Source organism: Siniperca chuatsi, linkage group LG6, assembly GCF_020085105.1.
Source record: "Siniperca chuatsi isolate FFG_IHB_CAS linkage group LG6, ASM2008510v1, whole genome shotgun sequence".
Classification (NCBI taxonomy): Eukaryota; Metazoa; Chordata; class Actinopteri; order Centrarchiformes; family Sinipercidae; genus Siniperca; species Siniperca chuatsi.
Genome location: NC_058047.1, coordinates 9,686,407 through 9,704,800, shown reverse-complemented (window position 1 = coordinate 9,704,800; position 18,394 = coordinate 9,686,407). Strand labels below are relative to the sequence as shown.

General features: G+C 38.8%; 2 protein-coding genes across 3 annotated transcripts; both read left to right on the top strand.

The window, feature by feature from the left end:
- Positions 1 to 1,433: 1,433 nt before the first annotated feature.
- Positions 1,434 to 10,043, top strand: acer1 (alkaline ceramidase 1). Its single transcript, XM_044198928.1, has 7 exons — positions 1,434 to 1,567; positions 2,954 to 3,066; positions 3,236 to 3,350; positions 4,507 to 4,645; positions 6,092 to 6,229; positions 6,319 to 6,456; positions 7,081 to 10,043. The coding sequence occupies exons 1-7, from the start codon at positions 1,561 to 1,563 to the stop codon at positions 7,256 to 7,258; spliced, it is 828 nt and encodes a 275-aa protein (XP_044054863.1). The 5' UTR covers positions 1,434 to 1,560; the 3' UTR covers positions 7,259 to 10,043.
- A 3,002-nt stretch (positions 10,044 to 13,045) lies between these two features.
- On the top strand, positions 13,046 to 17,820 carry LOC122877409 (protein ENL-like). Of its 2 annotated transcripts, none has more exons than XM_044198929.1 (6): positions 13,046 to 13,333; positions 14,328 to 14,508; positions 15,685 to 15,767; positions 16,026 to 16,190; positions 16,268 to 16,359; positions 16,963 to 17,820. In XM_044198929.1, exons 1-6 carry the CDS (start codon positions 13,322 to 13,324, stop codon positions 17,036 to 17,038), a joined length of 609 nt encoding a protein of 202 aa, XP_044054864.1. In that variant the 5' UTR covers positions 13,046 to 13,321; the 3' UTR covers positions 17,039 to 17,820. The 2 variants fall into 2 exon arrangements, with proteins under 2 accessions (XP_044054864.1, XP_044054865.1); XM_044198930.1 differs by having other exon boundaries at positions 13,063 to 13,333; positions 16,026 to 16,169.
- The last annotated feature ends 574 nt before the right edge of the window (positions 17,821 to 18,394 follow it).

Here is an 18,394-nt window from a genome sequence, read left to right as displayed (position 1 = left end):
GCCATTCTGCATAATGAGCACTTTACTGTACTTTAAGTATATTTTCATGCTAATATTTTTGTATTTTACATAAGTACAATTTTGAATGCAGGACTTCTTTTTGTAACAGAGTATTTCTACACTGTGGTATTGCTACTTTTACTTAAGTAAAAGATCTGAATACTTCTTCAACCACTATCTAATAGTATAAATATGATTAATATGACACAGAACAGTGCCAGTTTGCATAATGAGTACTTTACTTTACAGCTTAAGTCAATTTTACTTGGGTAAAACTTGGAATACATTGCCACCTTTACTTACAGTAAGTAAAACACATGAATACTTCTACCACCACTGCATTTGTAACACATGTATCCAGCTTTTAAGTGATGCTTGCACATGAACTGATTGGTCTATCTCCCTGTCAATCGACACATCAGTGGCCCTGGGCCTTATGAACAAAACGAACAGTCACATTTGGTTGTAACCCCTCTTTGCATGTTGTTATAGCAACATTTGAGCATCACTTTTGGTCCCATTCTCCCTAATAGGAAATTAGGCTGTACAGAGTCCATGAACTATTCACATTCTAGGCATTGAACCTTGACCCTTGTGAAGTCAGAAAAAATTGATTCATGGTTTGATTTGAGTAAAACTTGAGTAAAAGTTCCTTTGACTAAATCTTTGTTATTGTCCTTTAACGATTTTTGCTTGTGTTATTTATTAGTTATGTGGCTGTCCAGGTTACACTGGTTAGTTGTGTTACTGTTTTGTAATGAGGTATCATATCTGACATCTTCACAATTCAAATAAAATGCATTTTGTATATATAGTCCATCATAAATCTTGACTGCAACTATTCACATCAAATAAATCCTCATTTTCAAATATTCCTGGTTATTAAGAGACTTTGAGAGGCACATAACTTGGAAGTAGGAGGGAAAAAAGCATTGGGCCTGGGACTGGGACACACACACACACCACCACCACCATACCGACTCTGCTGCCCACTCAGAGCGTTTATGCTTTTATTTTGAAATGTGCATCGCTGCTGTTGGCCCGACTCAGCGGTAGCAGATGGACCGGTTGAGCCTCCTTTCTAGAGAAGACCTGGGATTAGACAGACAAGTCCAGCAACTACCTGTAACACCTGTTGCTGTCATCAGTATGTTCCATATACTTTTTGTCTGTTTATTAAAATGAAATAATGGTAAAATACTCAAACACTCCAGTCTACTGTCCGTGGCACTGATTATCGAGTTTACAGTGCCCTTATTTGATTTTAAAATACTTTTTTTTTTACCTCACTTTATAGTTTTTCTACAATATTTGTCTTGTAATATGTGTCATAAGAAATGTTTTCCGCTATAAAGGCAAACATTTAATGGGGGGGGGGCATTTTCCCCTGGTGACATATTGGCCCAGAGATCTGAAACCGTTCAGCGTGATAATTAGTGGCGTCACAGTGTCTTGCAACAGGACTGGGAGCATTTCGATGCTCCACCCCTTTAAATCCACCTGTTGTACCACCTGCAGCTTAACAGCGCTGACGGATTTGAGGCTGGGACAACAGCAACAATGGGAGGTAAGATCAATTAATTTCTGATACTTTTCTTTATTGGGAATTAATTAGACTTTCATGGCTCTTTTCGACTAGAAAATGTGTGAAACTGTCACACCTTTAACAAGAAATCACTACAATACTCCTGTTGTTAATCCTACAGTGACTGAGAGTGCATATGTGGTGATCAATAGTGCGTTTATGTGTCCTTGAGGATGTTTCACATCAACATAATAATCCTATAATAATGATGTTTGATTTACTATGACATAATCACAATCCAATAGTCAATATTCAATCAAGTATCTATTGTATTTATACTCTATTATCTACTGTTTACACTCAGTAGCCACTTTATTAGGTACACCTGTGCAATCTACTTTAATTCATTAACAGTCCTGCTATAACATGTTTTTTACTGGTCTACATTATATTGAGAGGTGTTTATTACTTTTACTGCACTTTTATTATTATTCGTTTACATACATCAGGTGGGCAGAATATTATAAACTCTACTGTATATATTGTCCCTATGTTAAACATTTTCAATGAAGTTGTTGTATTTGTAGTATAATTTTTAATGTGTCAGTGTTATGAGATTGTGCAATATCTGAATATCTGAATCTTAATTAAATACAGTATTTTTATCGCATCGCATCACATCATGTGATGAAATATCAAATAATAGCCTACTATAGTTGTTGAAATGATTGTTATGATCACACAGTCCAACCCTGAAGTATTTCATGAAGTACCCATAATCCACTTTACGTAATATGTGAGTAATCATGTGCTGTATTTCTTGACGGGTGACTACATGTAGCAGTGTGTAGTAGTACCACAGCTGTTAAAGCATTAAAGGGACACAAGGATCAGTTGACTGAAATACTACTCAGCCTGTGAAAACACTTGTATGATGTCGTCCATGCCTTGGGAGGGAGCTTTTGAAAGAAAATAACATCATCGGGGTTGTTTGGGTTAGAGACTGGGAGGGTCTAATGAAAGATGCAATCCAGTTGCATTATGGGAAGTGCAGGATCCAATGTTTTTTTAGAGCTGGTGGTGGAAGAAGTACTCAGATCCTTTACTTAAGTAAAAGTAGAAATACCATAGTCTAAAATTACTCCATTACAAGTAAAAGTCCTGAATTCATCAACATCATTTTAATAATACACTAGATTAAAACAAAAGATCAGAAATCTTTGTGGTTTATATCCCTTTCTCACATACATTTAAATGACTATTTAAATGACCATCTGAGAAAGGGTGCAAAGCCACATTTGAATACAAATATAAATACAACTCAGCAGGGAGCCAAAACTGATTTCCATATACCACCTATACAAATACTCTGCCAGACCTCCTTGATCTGCTGGATGACTTATTGTTTCCCATCTCTCTGTCTGACAGGTTTCTACTCCAGTGAAAAGATGGCAGGAGTTTTCTCCTATGAGAGTTCAGAAATCGACTGGTGTGAAGACAACTACAAACACTCTGAACATGTAGTCGAGTACTTCAACACTGTAAGTTCCACTTCTCTATACTGCAGCATTTATGTCAGTACTTCATTCAGGAAACATTTTGTCAGCAGAATAATATCTATAATCAAGCTAGTTCTTGTCATATTGTTTCTTTTTGAAGAAAAAAAGAGGGGTCGGTTGGTTGATTAATTTCCCTGCGTTTTCCCTGCAGATGAGCAGCTTTGTTTTCTTCATCATATCTCCCATCATGCTCTACCTTCTGCACCCTTACGCCAAAGAGAGGAACCTGGCGATTCACTCGGTCTGGATCATGATGATATTTGTAGGTCAGTCACTCTTTGTTTTTTATACATTTCATGTGTGTCTCAATCTGTCTCATCATTTTAGATACATGACTAGGTATCGACTTTCTCTCGTTTAAATCTCAAGAAAAATCTCTTTACTTTAGTGTGTGAAGTGAGTCACTGAGCCATGAATCATAAATCATTGTTAATGTGAGTTTTTGGTTCAGTTATGATTTGATGTGAGCATAAAGCAGTGTTGTCAGTGTACATCCTGCACCCCAGATTGAACATTGTTACATACCTGCAGATTACAAGTGGTCCCAAAATGGACCCCTGAGGCACACCAGCATTGTGGTATAAAGTAGAGATGGACCTACAAAAGTCCCCAAGACAATTCAAAATAGGACATCAGCCACAGAAATGGGTTATGAAACAAACTAAACTGACTCCGTCACAGCAGTTGTTCCCTAACTTTTGGTCTTGTGACCCATTAAAACAAAGCAATGTCTACTTCCAACTAGAGCTGCAACGATTAGTTTCTTAATTGGGTGTTTGATCAACAGAAAATGAATCCATGCAACCATTTTGATAATCGATTACTCATTAAAGTAATTTTTCAAGCAAAAATGGCAAAAATTCAGTGGTTCCAGTTTCTAAAATGTGAATATGTTCTGGTTTTCTTACTATTCTATGATAGTAAACTGAAACTTCAGGGTTTGGACTGTTAGTTGGACAAAACAAAACATTTGAAGACCAAATCATTAAATGGTAATGAAAACAACCATTAGTTGCAACCCCTCCAATCACCAGTTGCAAACGTCAATCAAGTATAACTAGTGAGAAGTAAAATTATCCAGTAATTTGCAAAAAAAGCAAAGTTTAGAGGAAAGTTTACAAGAATAAGCATAGATTTGTGGAGCTGAAATAATGTTTTTGTTTCTTTCCTCTCCTGTTGATCATCTTGCAACCCCTGCAGATTTATCTTGCAACCCCTTGTGGGGTCCCAGGTTAGGAACCACTGGTTCACAGTATCAGAGGCTAGATCTAAGAATGGCCCATTCTGGCAATTTTAGACTTCTCATTCTTTATCCTCTCCCGCTCAGTCCTCTTCCTTTGGTCCCTCTGGGTTTTGTCTTCTGTATTGTTGAATTCTGTATTGTATGTTTCACATTAAAAAGACAGTTCTCTCTTTTTGCAGGTGTCTTCTCTGCGTACTTCCACATGACACTTAGTTTCGTTGGCCAGATGTTGGATGAGCTGTCTATCCTGTGGGTGCTGGCGGTGGGATATGCGGTCTGGTTCCCCCGCAGGCTCTTCCCTTCTTTTATAAAAGACAGGTAAAGCAACCCTACAGCAATCAACCCAACAACAGATGAGTTAGTCCAATGTCTTTGTTTTTATTGTTTGTCTTTATTCAGTAGTAATTAATATCTCCATGTGTTACTAAGGACACACAGCTCAATAATCTTTTAATAAGACACAAAAACAATGAGCGTTTCCAAGGCACGCCACTCTGAAACCTAACCTGTATTGGCCGATGAGCCTGTTTGACAGCCCCAACCGGAGTCATTGTCACAAAGACACAATATCGTGCTGTCGTCTTCACCTGAATGTGACAGATAGGGGTTCTCACTATTGTGAAAGATTGGCACTCCACCCAACCTGTGTAAATATTTCACCACAAGGTGGGGAAAAGATTAATAAAATTTTTATGAGCACCTGAAAAGAATCCCACAGCCCTGACTCAATAACCTCACATTGATTTTCCAGTTTTTCAAAGTAATGGATTGGTCCTCCTGAAAATGGATGGATACTGAACGGGCCTACCAGGCTCAGGCCCAGTCTTTTGATATTGAGTATATGCAAGCCAAATCCAAATAAATATTTTTATTTTTTCCTTCATATTACAGCTGCACGGCATACTGAGGCTACAGAAACATTTAATGAAAATGCAGTAAAATTAGTAAATGAGAACGGCAGAATAGTTCTGCATTAAAGCGGATTTAATCATTATAATAACGACGTATCAAATGACAATGTGACAATGTAGTGGCATAGTGATGAACCTACAGAGAATTATCACCTGAATCTGCAGCTCCTCTCACCTTTACGGAGCTTTGAAGTGAGTTTCAGCTGTCTGGCTGCAACTTTACTGTTTTGGTTCACTTTCACCGCTCTAATAGCGCAGTTAGCGACTAGCTGGTAAACATAGTGAAGCATTTAGCAGCCAAGGAGCCAGATATTTCCCTCAGCAGTTGGTAGAGACCAAAAACAAAGTGAATATTGGATTTATATTTGACAGGTGGCCAGAAACACAACGTCAAATAATGTTAATTAACTGCTGGATGTGTAAAAAAGCAGCTGTTTGCTAACAAGTTTGCCATATCAACTTAAAAAGTGATGATATGTGTTTTGTTCACACAACTTGTTTCCGCTGCCCCCAGGTGGGAAAAAAATTACCTATTGAAAGTTTACGAAAACAGACACCTGCACCTCAGGTTTTCTTTGATGGTTTTCTATGATATTTTGTATATTGTATACTGTAGTATTTTGAATAATATCTGTACAGAGGAGTGTCAGCATGAATTTGCTGTGACAGGAAGCTTTGGACAGGAGTCAGACAGCCTCTCTTCATCTCAAACATGAACTAAATACTGAGGTTCAGGTGCAGTTTTTGAATCAACAGCCATACCTGAGAGTTCTGGTTCACCTGTCACAGGTGTACAAACGTCTCATAATCTCATTCTCCTGAACCTCTGCCTTTCTCTGTCTGTCCTTCACAGGTCAACCTTTTCAAGCCTCGTCCTGGTGATTACTGTCATCACCACAGTGTCATCATTTGTCAAACCTACAGCCAATGCCTACGCTTTAAACTGCTTTGGCCTCCATATGCTTTACACTCTGGCTGTTGAGATGAGATGGTATGAAAACTCTGGTGTTTTCCAGGCATCTTTAACTGTTGTTGGCGCAGTTTTGATCTGTTGTGATAACGTTTTGCTCTCTTTCGCAGCTGCACCGACCAGAAGGTTCTGCGACTGGCCAAACTGTCGGTGGCTCTGTGGGTCCTCGCCATCTCATGCTGGATTAGTGACCGTTTTGGCTGCAGCTTCTGGCAGAGGCTAAACTTCTGCTACCTGCACGGTATCTGGTAAGTCCTGGCTTACTTGTGTCCTTTCCTTTCCACTCCTTTCCTTTCCTTAACATCCCTTTCCTTTCTTTTCCTTTTTTTTCTTTCCAACCCTGTTTCCTAGAAATTACGTTTGTATACTACTAATTTGCAACAGAAAATATGTTAAGTAAGAAACAGAATGCCACATGAATTGAGATTTTTAATAAACACAATGAGGAAACATTTACTGACAACATATTTCGTTGTTTTCCCTACAATATCCACTCTTGAAAAACAATATCCACTCATAGAAACTAAAGTATGATTAATGTTTTATTATGATTATGTTGAGACACTCACAGCACTATTCAGTTAGAGTAAGATCACGGTTGAGGTTTACTGTGTAAAATGTCAACAGTGACTTGAAGCACGACAAAGGTGTTTACTTTATTAACATGTAATCAAAGCCGCAATCTTTCCCCAACCAAAGTGCTTTTGTTGACTAAACCTAACCACACACAGGACTCAGGATGTTAACCCCGCCCATCATTCACCCCAAACATCTCCCTACAACTTTTTTGCGGTCCAAGTTTTTAGGAGACGGGGTTGTTTCTTTCAAGAACCTGCTCATGTGTATTGATCTCCATTATCTGTATCCTCCAGGCACATTCTGATTGTGATAGCTGTGGCCTATGGCAGCACCCTGATAGCTTACCTAGATGCCAACTACGAGATACCCTACTCTCTGCCTGGACTGCAGTACTGGCCGTGTGATAAATGGGCTGTTGGATTACCTCACATTGTTCTGAAGGGCACTACCAAAACACAGAAACGGTGCTAACATAGTTAAAGTCACTTTTAACTTTGGCAGAACATTTATATTAGTACACTCCATTGGTACAGCAGTTCATCAATGGCAAGCCATCAAAATGATTTCATCTAGTGACCATTACTCAGCCCCACCTTCTTACCAGAAAGACACAATCCTTGATCTAAAAGAGTCGCCTTGCCACAAAAATGACTTGCTATCACTAGACAACAACAAAATGTAAGTTACGATTGTTTTCTGATCCTGTAAAAGGATTGTTTACGCCATGGATGGATTACAAAATGGGCCCAAGGGGACAGGAGGCTCCTAAGGGTCAGGTTATGCTTAAATTAGTTTGTATGACGTGTTGTCTGACCACGTCAGAAATCAAAAGTATTTATAGTTGTTGAAAAGCCTGCTGTCATCGAGAGCAGCAAGGCAGGATTTCATTTAAATTATGGCGCATATTTTCAGACAGGGAGGAGGAATTAATTCCTGGAAGACATTCATAGTGTTGCACTTGGTTGTTCACATGAAAAGTATTTGTGTCAATAAGAGCTTGAGAGAGAAGTTTAAAGCCTGGCTCCTTTCTCACCGTGATTGGCCACTCAATGAAATGAGTGTTACTAACATTGAAAAGTCAAAGAGCTCAGTTGAGTTTATTGTTTAGTTTATTGCCATCTGTACAGGAACTGCAGGAATCTATACAATGAAATTCTTGTACCAAAGCACTCTCAATTTAAAAACACAAAAAATATTAATAAACAATACAGCATAAGATTAAATAAATAAATAATTCAATATAGACAAAATGCCAGCCTGAGTCTATCTAGATAGATAGATAGATAGATAGATAGATAGATAGATAGATAGATAGATAGATAGATAGATAGATAGGCACCCTGAATGACTGAGAAAATAAGAGAAATTGTATTTTTTGATTTTGAGTTTGTATTTGACATGCAGCATGTGTGTTTTTGTATATATAAATCAATTGCTGTGATTTATTTTCAAGATATGAGTGCAACGTTTTATTCTGTACTTGCCGGAATATATTGATGTACTGTATGTTTTCTTATGATGAAACTGTCTAGGAAACAATAACAACTGTCATTCTTCAGTGTGACACTTTCTTTGAGTGAAGCACCACGGTGAAATGTGTTTGCATGGAGTTTATACCTCAGCATCTCCTCTGGCCTAGTTTGAGCTGTGTAAGCTGAAATGAGTTTTGTCTCATTTTGAATGAATACCAGCTAAGTAAGGTTATAATTATCTCTGTAGTGACATGTTAGAATTAAAAGTGGAGTAGTTTGACATTAGTTTATACTAAGGACATTTCTAACATTTCAGTAACACATATCTATCAATATCAGATCATCTGGTCTATTTATCAGGAAAATGGTGAAATATGACTCTAAAGTGCATTTGTATGACTGACCACAACAATCACATGCAAATCTATTTTATTTTGTGTGACTGATTCATCACTGAACTGTTAACTGTGTACAAAAAGTTCTTGATTTTGGTGATGTTTTGAGAATATTCAGGTAAAATGTGGCTCCATTCACATGATCTTTCCTGAAGGATACAATAGATACAACAATAGATCTTTTACAAAAAAAAAAGCACACAGTCATGCTCTGCACTTCATTGTTCAATAGTGACCCCATGTGGGTGAAGCAACCAGTGCTTTTATAAATGTAGTCTTTGATTATTAACTGGTGACAGCCAGGTGATATGCCAAGAGCCAGGTAACAAATGAAACAGAATGTGTTGGCACTAATTTCAAATGTAATGAATCAATTATCTGCATCTTTTCAGCGCCCTGTCTGGATATATTAAAGTAATAGTTTTACAGGAAACTGTTGGTTTGTGTGTCTGGATCAATGGTTCCCAACTTGTGGCTTGGGTTCCCTTGGGGGGTCCCCAAGTAAAATCTGAGGAGTCACCAGATCAATTTTAGCCATGCTAGTGGCATGGCTGTAGGGATGGCAATTTCAGTCCACCACTTTGGTCCAGACTGAAATATCTCAACTACTATCGGATGAATTGCCATGAAGTTTTGTACAGACATTCAGGGTGCCCTGACTTTTCCTCTAGCGCCACGAAGAGGTTCACATTTGTGGTATTGGGTGAAATATCAAAACAATTGTTGGATGGATCGCCATTAAAATTTGGGACAGACATTCATGTCCCCCTCAGAATGCATTTTAATCACTTTTGGTGATCCTCTGACGCCACCATCAGGTCAAATTTACATTTGTCCAATACTTTTGTTTCTGACTAAATACCTGACAAGCTAATGACATTCCCATCAGCCTAAACTGATGCTGATTAGCAAATGTTAGCATGCTAACAAGCGAAACTAAATCAGCATGTTAGCATTGTCATTGTGAGCATGTTAGCATGCTTCCATTAGCATTGAGCTCAAAGCACAGCTGTACAGCTTCACAAAGCTGCTAGCATGGCTGTAGACTCTTTTTTTATTTGTTTTTTTCTTGTGAAATACTGGACTCTTTCTCTTCAGGTCTCTAAAAATCCTACAAACGAACAGACATTGCTTCATTTCAAGGGGTTACTAGCCAAAAAGGTTGGGAACCACTGCTGTAATCATTCATAGATAAAGATATGTTTTGTGCACATTATTTATCCAAATGTTTGTTTGGGTTTTACTGAATGCCTTGCGAGTTAGGACCCAACTGTATTTTTGTTTATCATGGAAGAATGGTGATGATTTGTGTGGATATACATTATTTTCTTACAAGTTGGACTCGTTTTGAAAAATAACTAACAATAAAGCTCTGCTATGTGCGTGAAATCTTGGGGGGCATGGCTCTTCATTTTGTATTTCCCCCTCTCCCTACAAATTGAAAAGGAGGATTTAAAGGTTGATGCCTCAATACAAGTGGGACACTTCTTTTACTCACGTTTGACTGAGAGGCAGACTGGATCAGTCTGAGCGGCAGGAGGAGAAGGGGAGGCACCAAGCCAGTGAGAGAGTGGTGACCTTCTGTCCCATAGCTGAGGCCCGATAATCTCACATCAAAGTCTGAGCAGCACAGAGACTTCACTCCCTGACTCTGTATGAAAGAGATGTCTTCAATCAGAAGACGTACCGCTTTCTTTTTCAGATGAAACATTTGAAATGGACGTTTGAGACAGAGGCTGAGTATAAATGTGACAACCTGTGGAGTTAACACTACATTTATCAAGATACACCCGCATTTACTTGGACTTTATCTATATGATGCAAATGCATGGTGCTGTCAGAAACGTATTTTTAACCACTTTTGGTTCTGTGATTGGTAGAATATATGGCTGGGCTATTTGATAATAGGCCAATATACTGAGATAATATCAGTTTGACTATCCTCAGAGATTTTTCCATAACGTTTATACTATGCTGTCTGTCAATGAGCTGGTCTGCTTTATGGCAATAATGGATTTTTATGACTTGTGCACCAGTGTGATTGCAATACATATATTGACATCGTGTATAAGATTACATATTGCATATCGTGATGTACTGCTGTGTGTAATTTTGTATTATGTGTTCTGTCCTGTTTGTTAAGTGCTGTTCTGACACTGTGGGCATGTTTTAAATGTGAGCTGCCAAGGGACTGCAGATGAAAATGAGCTTTAAGCTAACTCTGGCAGGCTATAATCCATCAAATGTGTGAAGGAAATTCTTGTGAGCTGGTCTACTCTATTGATGAAGAAGGTTTCAGGAAACTCAGGATGTCTTAAGCAGAAATATTTTGAGGCCGAGGAGAATGGCAAAAGCAGTACAAAGTGAGAACACAGTGTAGTGTCAAACCAAATCTGAAGGTCCACGGTATTTAACCCTTTCAGATCAGATCAGAAATACTTTATTGATCCCAGAGGGGAAACTCTTTCATTACAGTTGCTCACTATCACGTCAATGCACACAGGAATAGAAGTACTAAGCAAATCAAAATATAATACACTATAATACAGGTAAGATAAATTAAGTACAAAGTGGATATAAGTATAAAAGCTAAAATAAGTACCAGTGGATTTAGAGGTTGATAAGTATGTACGGCATAATACAATGTAATAATATAAGTAATAAGTAATAGTGCAATAATGAGTACTGTCATGTTAAGTGTAGCTTATTAAGATGATTATGAGACGGTGGATATTGCACAGCAGTAATAGAAGTATGAATAAATATCAATAAATTGATTGGAATTTTAAACTGAAAACAGAGTATATTGCACAATTATTTCAAGTATTGCATTGATGTTAATGATCCAATGTCCAGTTTAGTGACTTACTCCATGTGGCCTTTACTGGCCATATGGAGTCCACCATGAATCCAATACATTATATACGTTATTTCCAGACCTAAATATGCGTAACAGTGGATGTTGAACTCTTAGCAACGCTTATCTAAGTCACTTTGTAATTAGCAGGCCACATGTAATAAATTCTACAGAGGTGCCAGTCTGTCTCTCTCCTCTAGGTCTGAGACAGAAAACTATCTTCTGGCCTTGGTTGTCTAGACAACTGCTCTTCCTATCTACACAGTTGTCGTTGTATTTCTATGTAGGAGACAGCAAAATGAACTATTGCCTGAGAGAGACAGAGGTCATTGTGCTTTTAGGTCTGCAAGTGACCCCGAGCTTGGCCTGTGTGCCTCACTACCTTCTACCCACATATAGGAAGTTCCTTCACAGTTTCTTATGGTTTTGTAAGCAGTGGCTGCAGAATAGAAAGACTCAAACATATTATTCTGAGACTTTTAACAGTCTGTGTTTTATGAAACCTCCTTGTTTAATCAATTAGCATCATGTACCACTGCAGTTAAAACAGAGCTGTAGTCGTTGGGACCATGGATGTGGTTATGACCAGTGGCGGCTGGTGATAAGATTTTTGGGGGCACAGTTTTCGGGGGACAAACAAACTGAAGCAGCACTTCATAGCTCAGCAAAACAAAACATATCTAAAAACAAAACAACACACTGTAATGTTGCCTAAACATTTTGCCCTCCTTTCCTTCTGGCCTGCAAATTTCTCAATGACTTTCTGGTAAAAGTCAGTCATCTCAGTCACCAGTCTCTTTTCCATTGAGAGCATGGCCAATGCATTCAGCCTCTCCTGGGTCATGGTGTATATGAGAAAAGTTTTAATTCTTTTCAAGGTTGAAAAGCACCTCTCAGCTTCTGCCGTGGTCATGGGTGTGGTGATGAGGATCTTTAGGAGAGTGACTGTCTCTGAAAAGACGTCTTCAAGATTATTCTCCATAAACAACTGGAATACAGCACCACGACAGGCTTTGGGACCACAGACTGAAGGTTGGGAGAAGTTCACCGTCACTCGAGGAAACCTCTGGGACTGGCCCGCCTTCTGACTCTTCTGATTGGCTCCTTTCAAGGGCGCTTAAATTTCCTGAGCTCTGATTGGCTGAGAGAGGGCGTGCGCTGGCTCGGATGAAGAAAGTAACATCCTGGGAAATGTCTGGAGGACGAACAACTTAAATCATCATCTTCGCACTAGTTGTCAGAATTTGTGGCCAGGGTCACCGGGATAAGACAACTACACTTCCCATACGGTAGTTCTGTACCAAGTCAGATAAATGTGAGAGAAAGAGAGAGACTGAAGGGCAGAGTGGTAGAGATGGGCAGGGAGTGGAGCAACAAAGGTCTGTTAGAGACAGGGGAGAAACAGTTACAGGTTCAAATGGCTTTATTCAAATATTTAAAAGAAACAGGTATATTATCTAGACTATAAAATCTCTATGAAGTGTTTCCCCCCCCCCCGTTTGTTAGTTTTGGTTAAAGTCATGATGTTACACACTCCGATACAGTAGGGGGCGACGTGCACCTTTAACGTTGGTTTGTAGCCCGCCAGTAAAATGAAAGAAGCAGTACAACCAACGGTTATTTTGTCCAAACTGACGAGGGCAACAGTAAATACGACATTTCTGCGTTTAGTCTGTCAAGTAAAAAAAAAAAAACAATTAGTGGAGAAATCTTTCGCTTGCCTGCCAGCACGTTAGTTGTCTGGAAGATTTGTCTGGAAAGCCGTCCGCCTGCTGAGCTGGACTGAGGAGAAGAGCGAGGCCAGAGAAACATGGAGCGCCAGGTGCGGCTGCTTTGTGTTTCCTATGGAATCTGAACTTTTAACGGAGAAAAACGGTCGTTGTTTAGCTCTGTAGCTATGCTAGCAGGACAGTACCATATCCCAAGTTGTACCTCTTGATACACTTAAGGTTTGCGCTGTTGAGTATCCTTTAGCCTGTAAGATTCAGAACAAACGTAACGTTAGTCTTGACCGTAAGTAGTCACAAACACACACCCTTTCCCCAATATTCACTGGTGGGATACAGGCTATAATGTGTGCAGGCTGATGCCTTTCCAACACAAGTCTATTCATGACATCTGTTAGATATATTTGGGTGGGTGTAATGAAGGATTTAGCTGAAAACCTAAATTTTTTTGTCTCTTTTATCATTGCACAACTGCTGTTATGATTTAAGGTCCACGTATCTGCTTTTTCTGGGCTTTCAACTGCATGTCAAGGTCTGAATCCACAGATGGACTTTGCTCAGTTGTGTACACATGGCAAAGTATGGGATTTTGGTCATTTGATAACAGGTTGAAATCATAACTCCTGTCTCTGTTCTTTCTCTGGGCATTAAAGAGATGATGAATTGGCAGAATATCTGTCTACTGTCAGAGATAGAAAGCAGAGACAGGTCCTAACCAAGTACAGGCTCAGTGACACAAACTGTCAATCGAAAAAGGAAGACATCATGAAAGTCATGGCAACCAAAAGAAATCAGAATATGTGGTCACTGTTCGACAGGTGAGGGTGAGACAGAGATGCTCTTCCTCCTACAATGTACAATATTAAATGAAATAAGGAACATTTACTTCTACAATTTATTATTATTATTATTATTATTACTGTTACCCTATCTTACTTATCTGTATATATGTTAATATCACAATTCTTCTGTTTATGTATGTTTTTATTTTACACATGCTTTGGCAATGTTAACATCTGTTTGTCAATCAAGCCCAATTGAATTGAATTGAATATTACAGTATTTTACTCTTGTTTCTACCCTTTTCAGTGTAAAGTTCAGGTGGATCTGGAGTTGGGCCACAGAGCCCAGCTAAGGGAGAAAGAAACTTCAGAAGACTTCACCCACGACTGGACTGTTTTTGTCCGAGGGCCAGAGACTGGTGACATCCAGAAGTTGGTAGAGAAAGTTGTCTTCCACCTGCATGAGAGCTTCCCCAAACCCAAGAGAGGTATGTTGGAGGGGTCATTTTTGAATATGCACACAGCCATCAACAGTGTAAGACAAAATTATTTATGTAGCACATTTCATACACAGAGGCAGTTCAAAGTGCTTCCTACTCCGTAAAAAACATTGGGTTGCATCAACAAGGATTCATTTTTAAACCCTATTAAATCACGGTCTAACTTTAAATGTTGCACCAAACTTTAAAGCTATTTTAAAATTAAGAAAGATTAAGTTTAAACCTCTCTTTAAACCTCTGTTTAGTTTTTACTCTAAACCTAGATTCAATTTAATTCTGTTGCACCAAAGCTTTAAACTCCAATTTAAAATTTGATCCAGTTTTAACTTTAAACTTACACTTGAGGAGCTTTAACTTTTAAAATGGCTGCCTTTTTGAGATGGATTCAGCAAAACAATCAAATTCCTCGAAGAAAGTTAAGGGACAGACTCAACCCAACTCCCATCTTACACTTGCTGCATCCTTTTTAGTCAACAACTTTTTCTCAAAGGAGTAGAAATTAGAGTTTCCCATCATGAGTAGACTAACTAAATAACTTTTTATCTAGCAAGCAAACAGTGTAACGTTTTCTTAAGAAATACAGAGCAGCTGAAAGTTAACGCCCCCCTCCCCCTTTTATACTTACTAGGTCCAGACAGCACACAAATTTTTATTTATTTTATTTTTTTTTATTATTTATTTTAATTTGGGTAAGCAAGCATCTCCATATTGATTAAACTCTATTCAGTTTTGGTTTACATCAATAAACTTGGATTTACTAAACTGTGATTAGTTTTTAATTGTGCAACAGAGCTCTGCTTAATTTTAAATCTGGATTTACTCATTTTAAACCTAGTTTTGCTAAACTCTGATTAGAACTGATCTTAGATTAAATGAATCATTGTTGGTGCAACCCAGTCTAACAAGTGCAGCATAACACATTTAAAGCACAAAAGGAGTGTGCAGGGGTTTCCCCCAGGAAATTGGTCAGTGGAGGTTGTTAGCTCTGCAGCCCCCCTCCCTCATAAAGAAAAAAAAATAAGAAAAATTGACTGGCTTTATTGTCTGCCTTTGTCTCTAGCACACAAACACCTCAGTCCTCTATCAGCACTCAGAATAATATCAGTTTAATGTCATTGTATAAACTACCAGTATTTCCATCAAAACATCTGTGTTTGTCTGTAGTATGCAAGGAGCCTCCGTACAAAGTAGTGGAGTCGGGCTCCGCGGGCTTCCTCATGCATATCGAGGTTCATTTCAAGAACAAGGTGAACAACTACAACTGAACTCTTAGGAATGTTAGCTGGAGCCAACACACTGAGATGAAAGTTTGTTTTATTGACTTCTAGGGTGATAGTTCCTTCGTTCAGCTTTCATCTTTTGTTGTGAAATATGTAGGTATTGAGAGCTGACTGTGTGTCGGCAGTAATGCAATAAGACAATCACAAGTGACTTTGTGTCACGCAAGAAGGTAAAAATGACACAGATTAGCTTAATGAAATACTCTTTATTTTGTTTTCTTCCAGGAGCAGCCGAAAAAGGTGTGTTTCAAATACGACCTCTTCCTTAACCCAGAGGGTGAACCTCCTGCTGACCACCTGCACTGTGAGAAGCTCACCTTCAACAACCCCACCAAAGAATTCAGGAGAAAATTGACCAAAGCTGGAGGGGTGAGGCTGCCTGACACACTGGTACAGTATGCACAGTGTATGTACAGTGATTTTAAAGTTCAAAACAGAAACACATAACTGTTGTCCCTCCATTTTAGGTAATGGTGGTTCCAGAGGGGGCTGGGGCTGCGTCAAGGTCCAGTCCAGACTCCTCGATGCCCCCAAAGAAGAAGATCAAGACATGTCAGAGGTTGGTCAGCATGCCAACACAAACTCTTGTTATGATCCCTGCATGCAGAAAATACAAATCAGAAGTCTTCTCAGTAGCACTCTCAGCCTGCTCAATATTTTAGATTACTAACTTCAAACAGTGTCACAACTTTTAAAAAAGGTATTGCATATTTGGCTAAGTCTTTGTTAAAATCATCAAATTTAACTGAACGCCAGCAATTCTGTTTTACCTGCTTTGTTTATATATTGCCCCAGTTTGTCAGTCCAGATTAGCAGCTGATAGCAGGAGCAGTGTGTCGTACCGCTGTTAAAATTGTGAAGTGGTATTGTTTTGATTGCCTTTTTATTTGTGTATATTATTCTCCTGTTTTTATTACACATAGATTAGATCTAGTTTTCTGTTTTTCTATTCTATATTACATTTTGTTTGTAGACTAATTAGTTTCCCACTGAGAAATTAGTCTGTTGTTTGTTATTGTTGGTTAAGTTCACCCTGAGGAAAGCAGTAATTAATTTAAGCACACACTAAAATAGAGAGGATTATGGATCGGGGGGGAGGTGGTGATTGTGTCTGATAGATGGTGACAGTGCTCGTGTGCATCCAAATGTTTTCTCTCTTCAGGAACCCAACAAACAAGGAGGCGGTGGCAGCAGCCATGCCATACGAGCCGACCAAGGAGCACCACGAACGGCCCTGAAAAGACTGAGAGCAAAGCTACCTCGAAAGGAGACACCGACAGAGGTGGAAGCGGCAAGAAAGCAGGCCAAGCCACAACATTTCACAGTGATCATTGCAAATACAATGGCAAGGCATTCTCTACATGTGATTGTTCAACTGTGGCCTTCTGTTTGCTGAGGAGATTGTTTAAAATTGTTTGAGGGGAGCCACAAATAATAACAAGTGAAAGCAAGTTTGCACATGTGCACAGTAAAGCTGTGATTTTCCCAAATGATCTTGAAAAGCTGTTTTATACCAATGAATTCTTGAGTCTCATTACATTTTTTGATGATGTGTTTAGGTGAAATTATGATGAAGCAATAGGGCTTCAAAGAGGAGCTAGGGTTAGAAGATTTCTCACTTTCATTTTCCATTATTGCAGTGGACAAAAAAATTGTCATTTGTTTTGGGGTTTTTGTTAAAACCATATGTCACATTGTTACCAAAAGTCAAAGCACCTGTCCTAATTGAAATGCATGATTTTGTATGTATGTATGTATGTAAGTAGTCGAAAGAGGAAGAAGCTTCAGCCATCATTTATTTACAGAGATATATTTTGCCCACATTGTTTTTTTTAAATGTGTTTGTTCAGGTTTGATTGTTTTTTTTGTTTGAAGGTCCTCCAAGGCAGGGCACAACTACAGTGATGATGATTATTATGTACTACAATATCTACTGAACAGTTTTTAAATACGTTGCAGTTGTTAAGTTTTAAAACACATTTGCTTTTAATTTTAATAAACCTCTGTTACGTGTGTGAAACCTGTGGGGCATGGCTCTTCATTTTGTATTTCCCCCTCTCCCTACAAATTGAAAAGGAGGATTTAAAGGTTGATGCCTCAATACAAGTGGGACACTTCTTTTACTCACGTTTGACTGAGAGGCAGACTGGATCAGTCTGAGCGGCAGGAGGAAAAGGGGAGGCACCAAGCCAGTGAGAGAGTGGTGACCTTCTGTCCCATAGCTGAGGCCCGATAATCTCACATCAAAGTCTGAGCAGCACAGAGACTTCACTCCCTGACTCTGTATGAAAGAGATGTCTTCAATCAGAAGACGTACCGCTTTCTTTTTCAGACGAAACATTTGAAATTAAATACTTGAGTACACTGGGCCATTTTAGACAGAGGCTGAGTAAGATCAGTGTAACAACCTGTGGCGTCAGAGCTTATAATATAGTCATTCACATATACCCAAGTTTAGAAAAGCTTTATCTCGATGATGCAGAAAATGCATGGTGCAATCACTAACTTCGTTTGACTGATGTGTTACAGAAATTAACATGATACAAAGGCATTAGCTTGTCATGCAGGCTGCCGTGTAAAGAGAAGGGTATTTT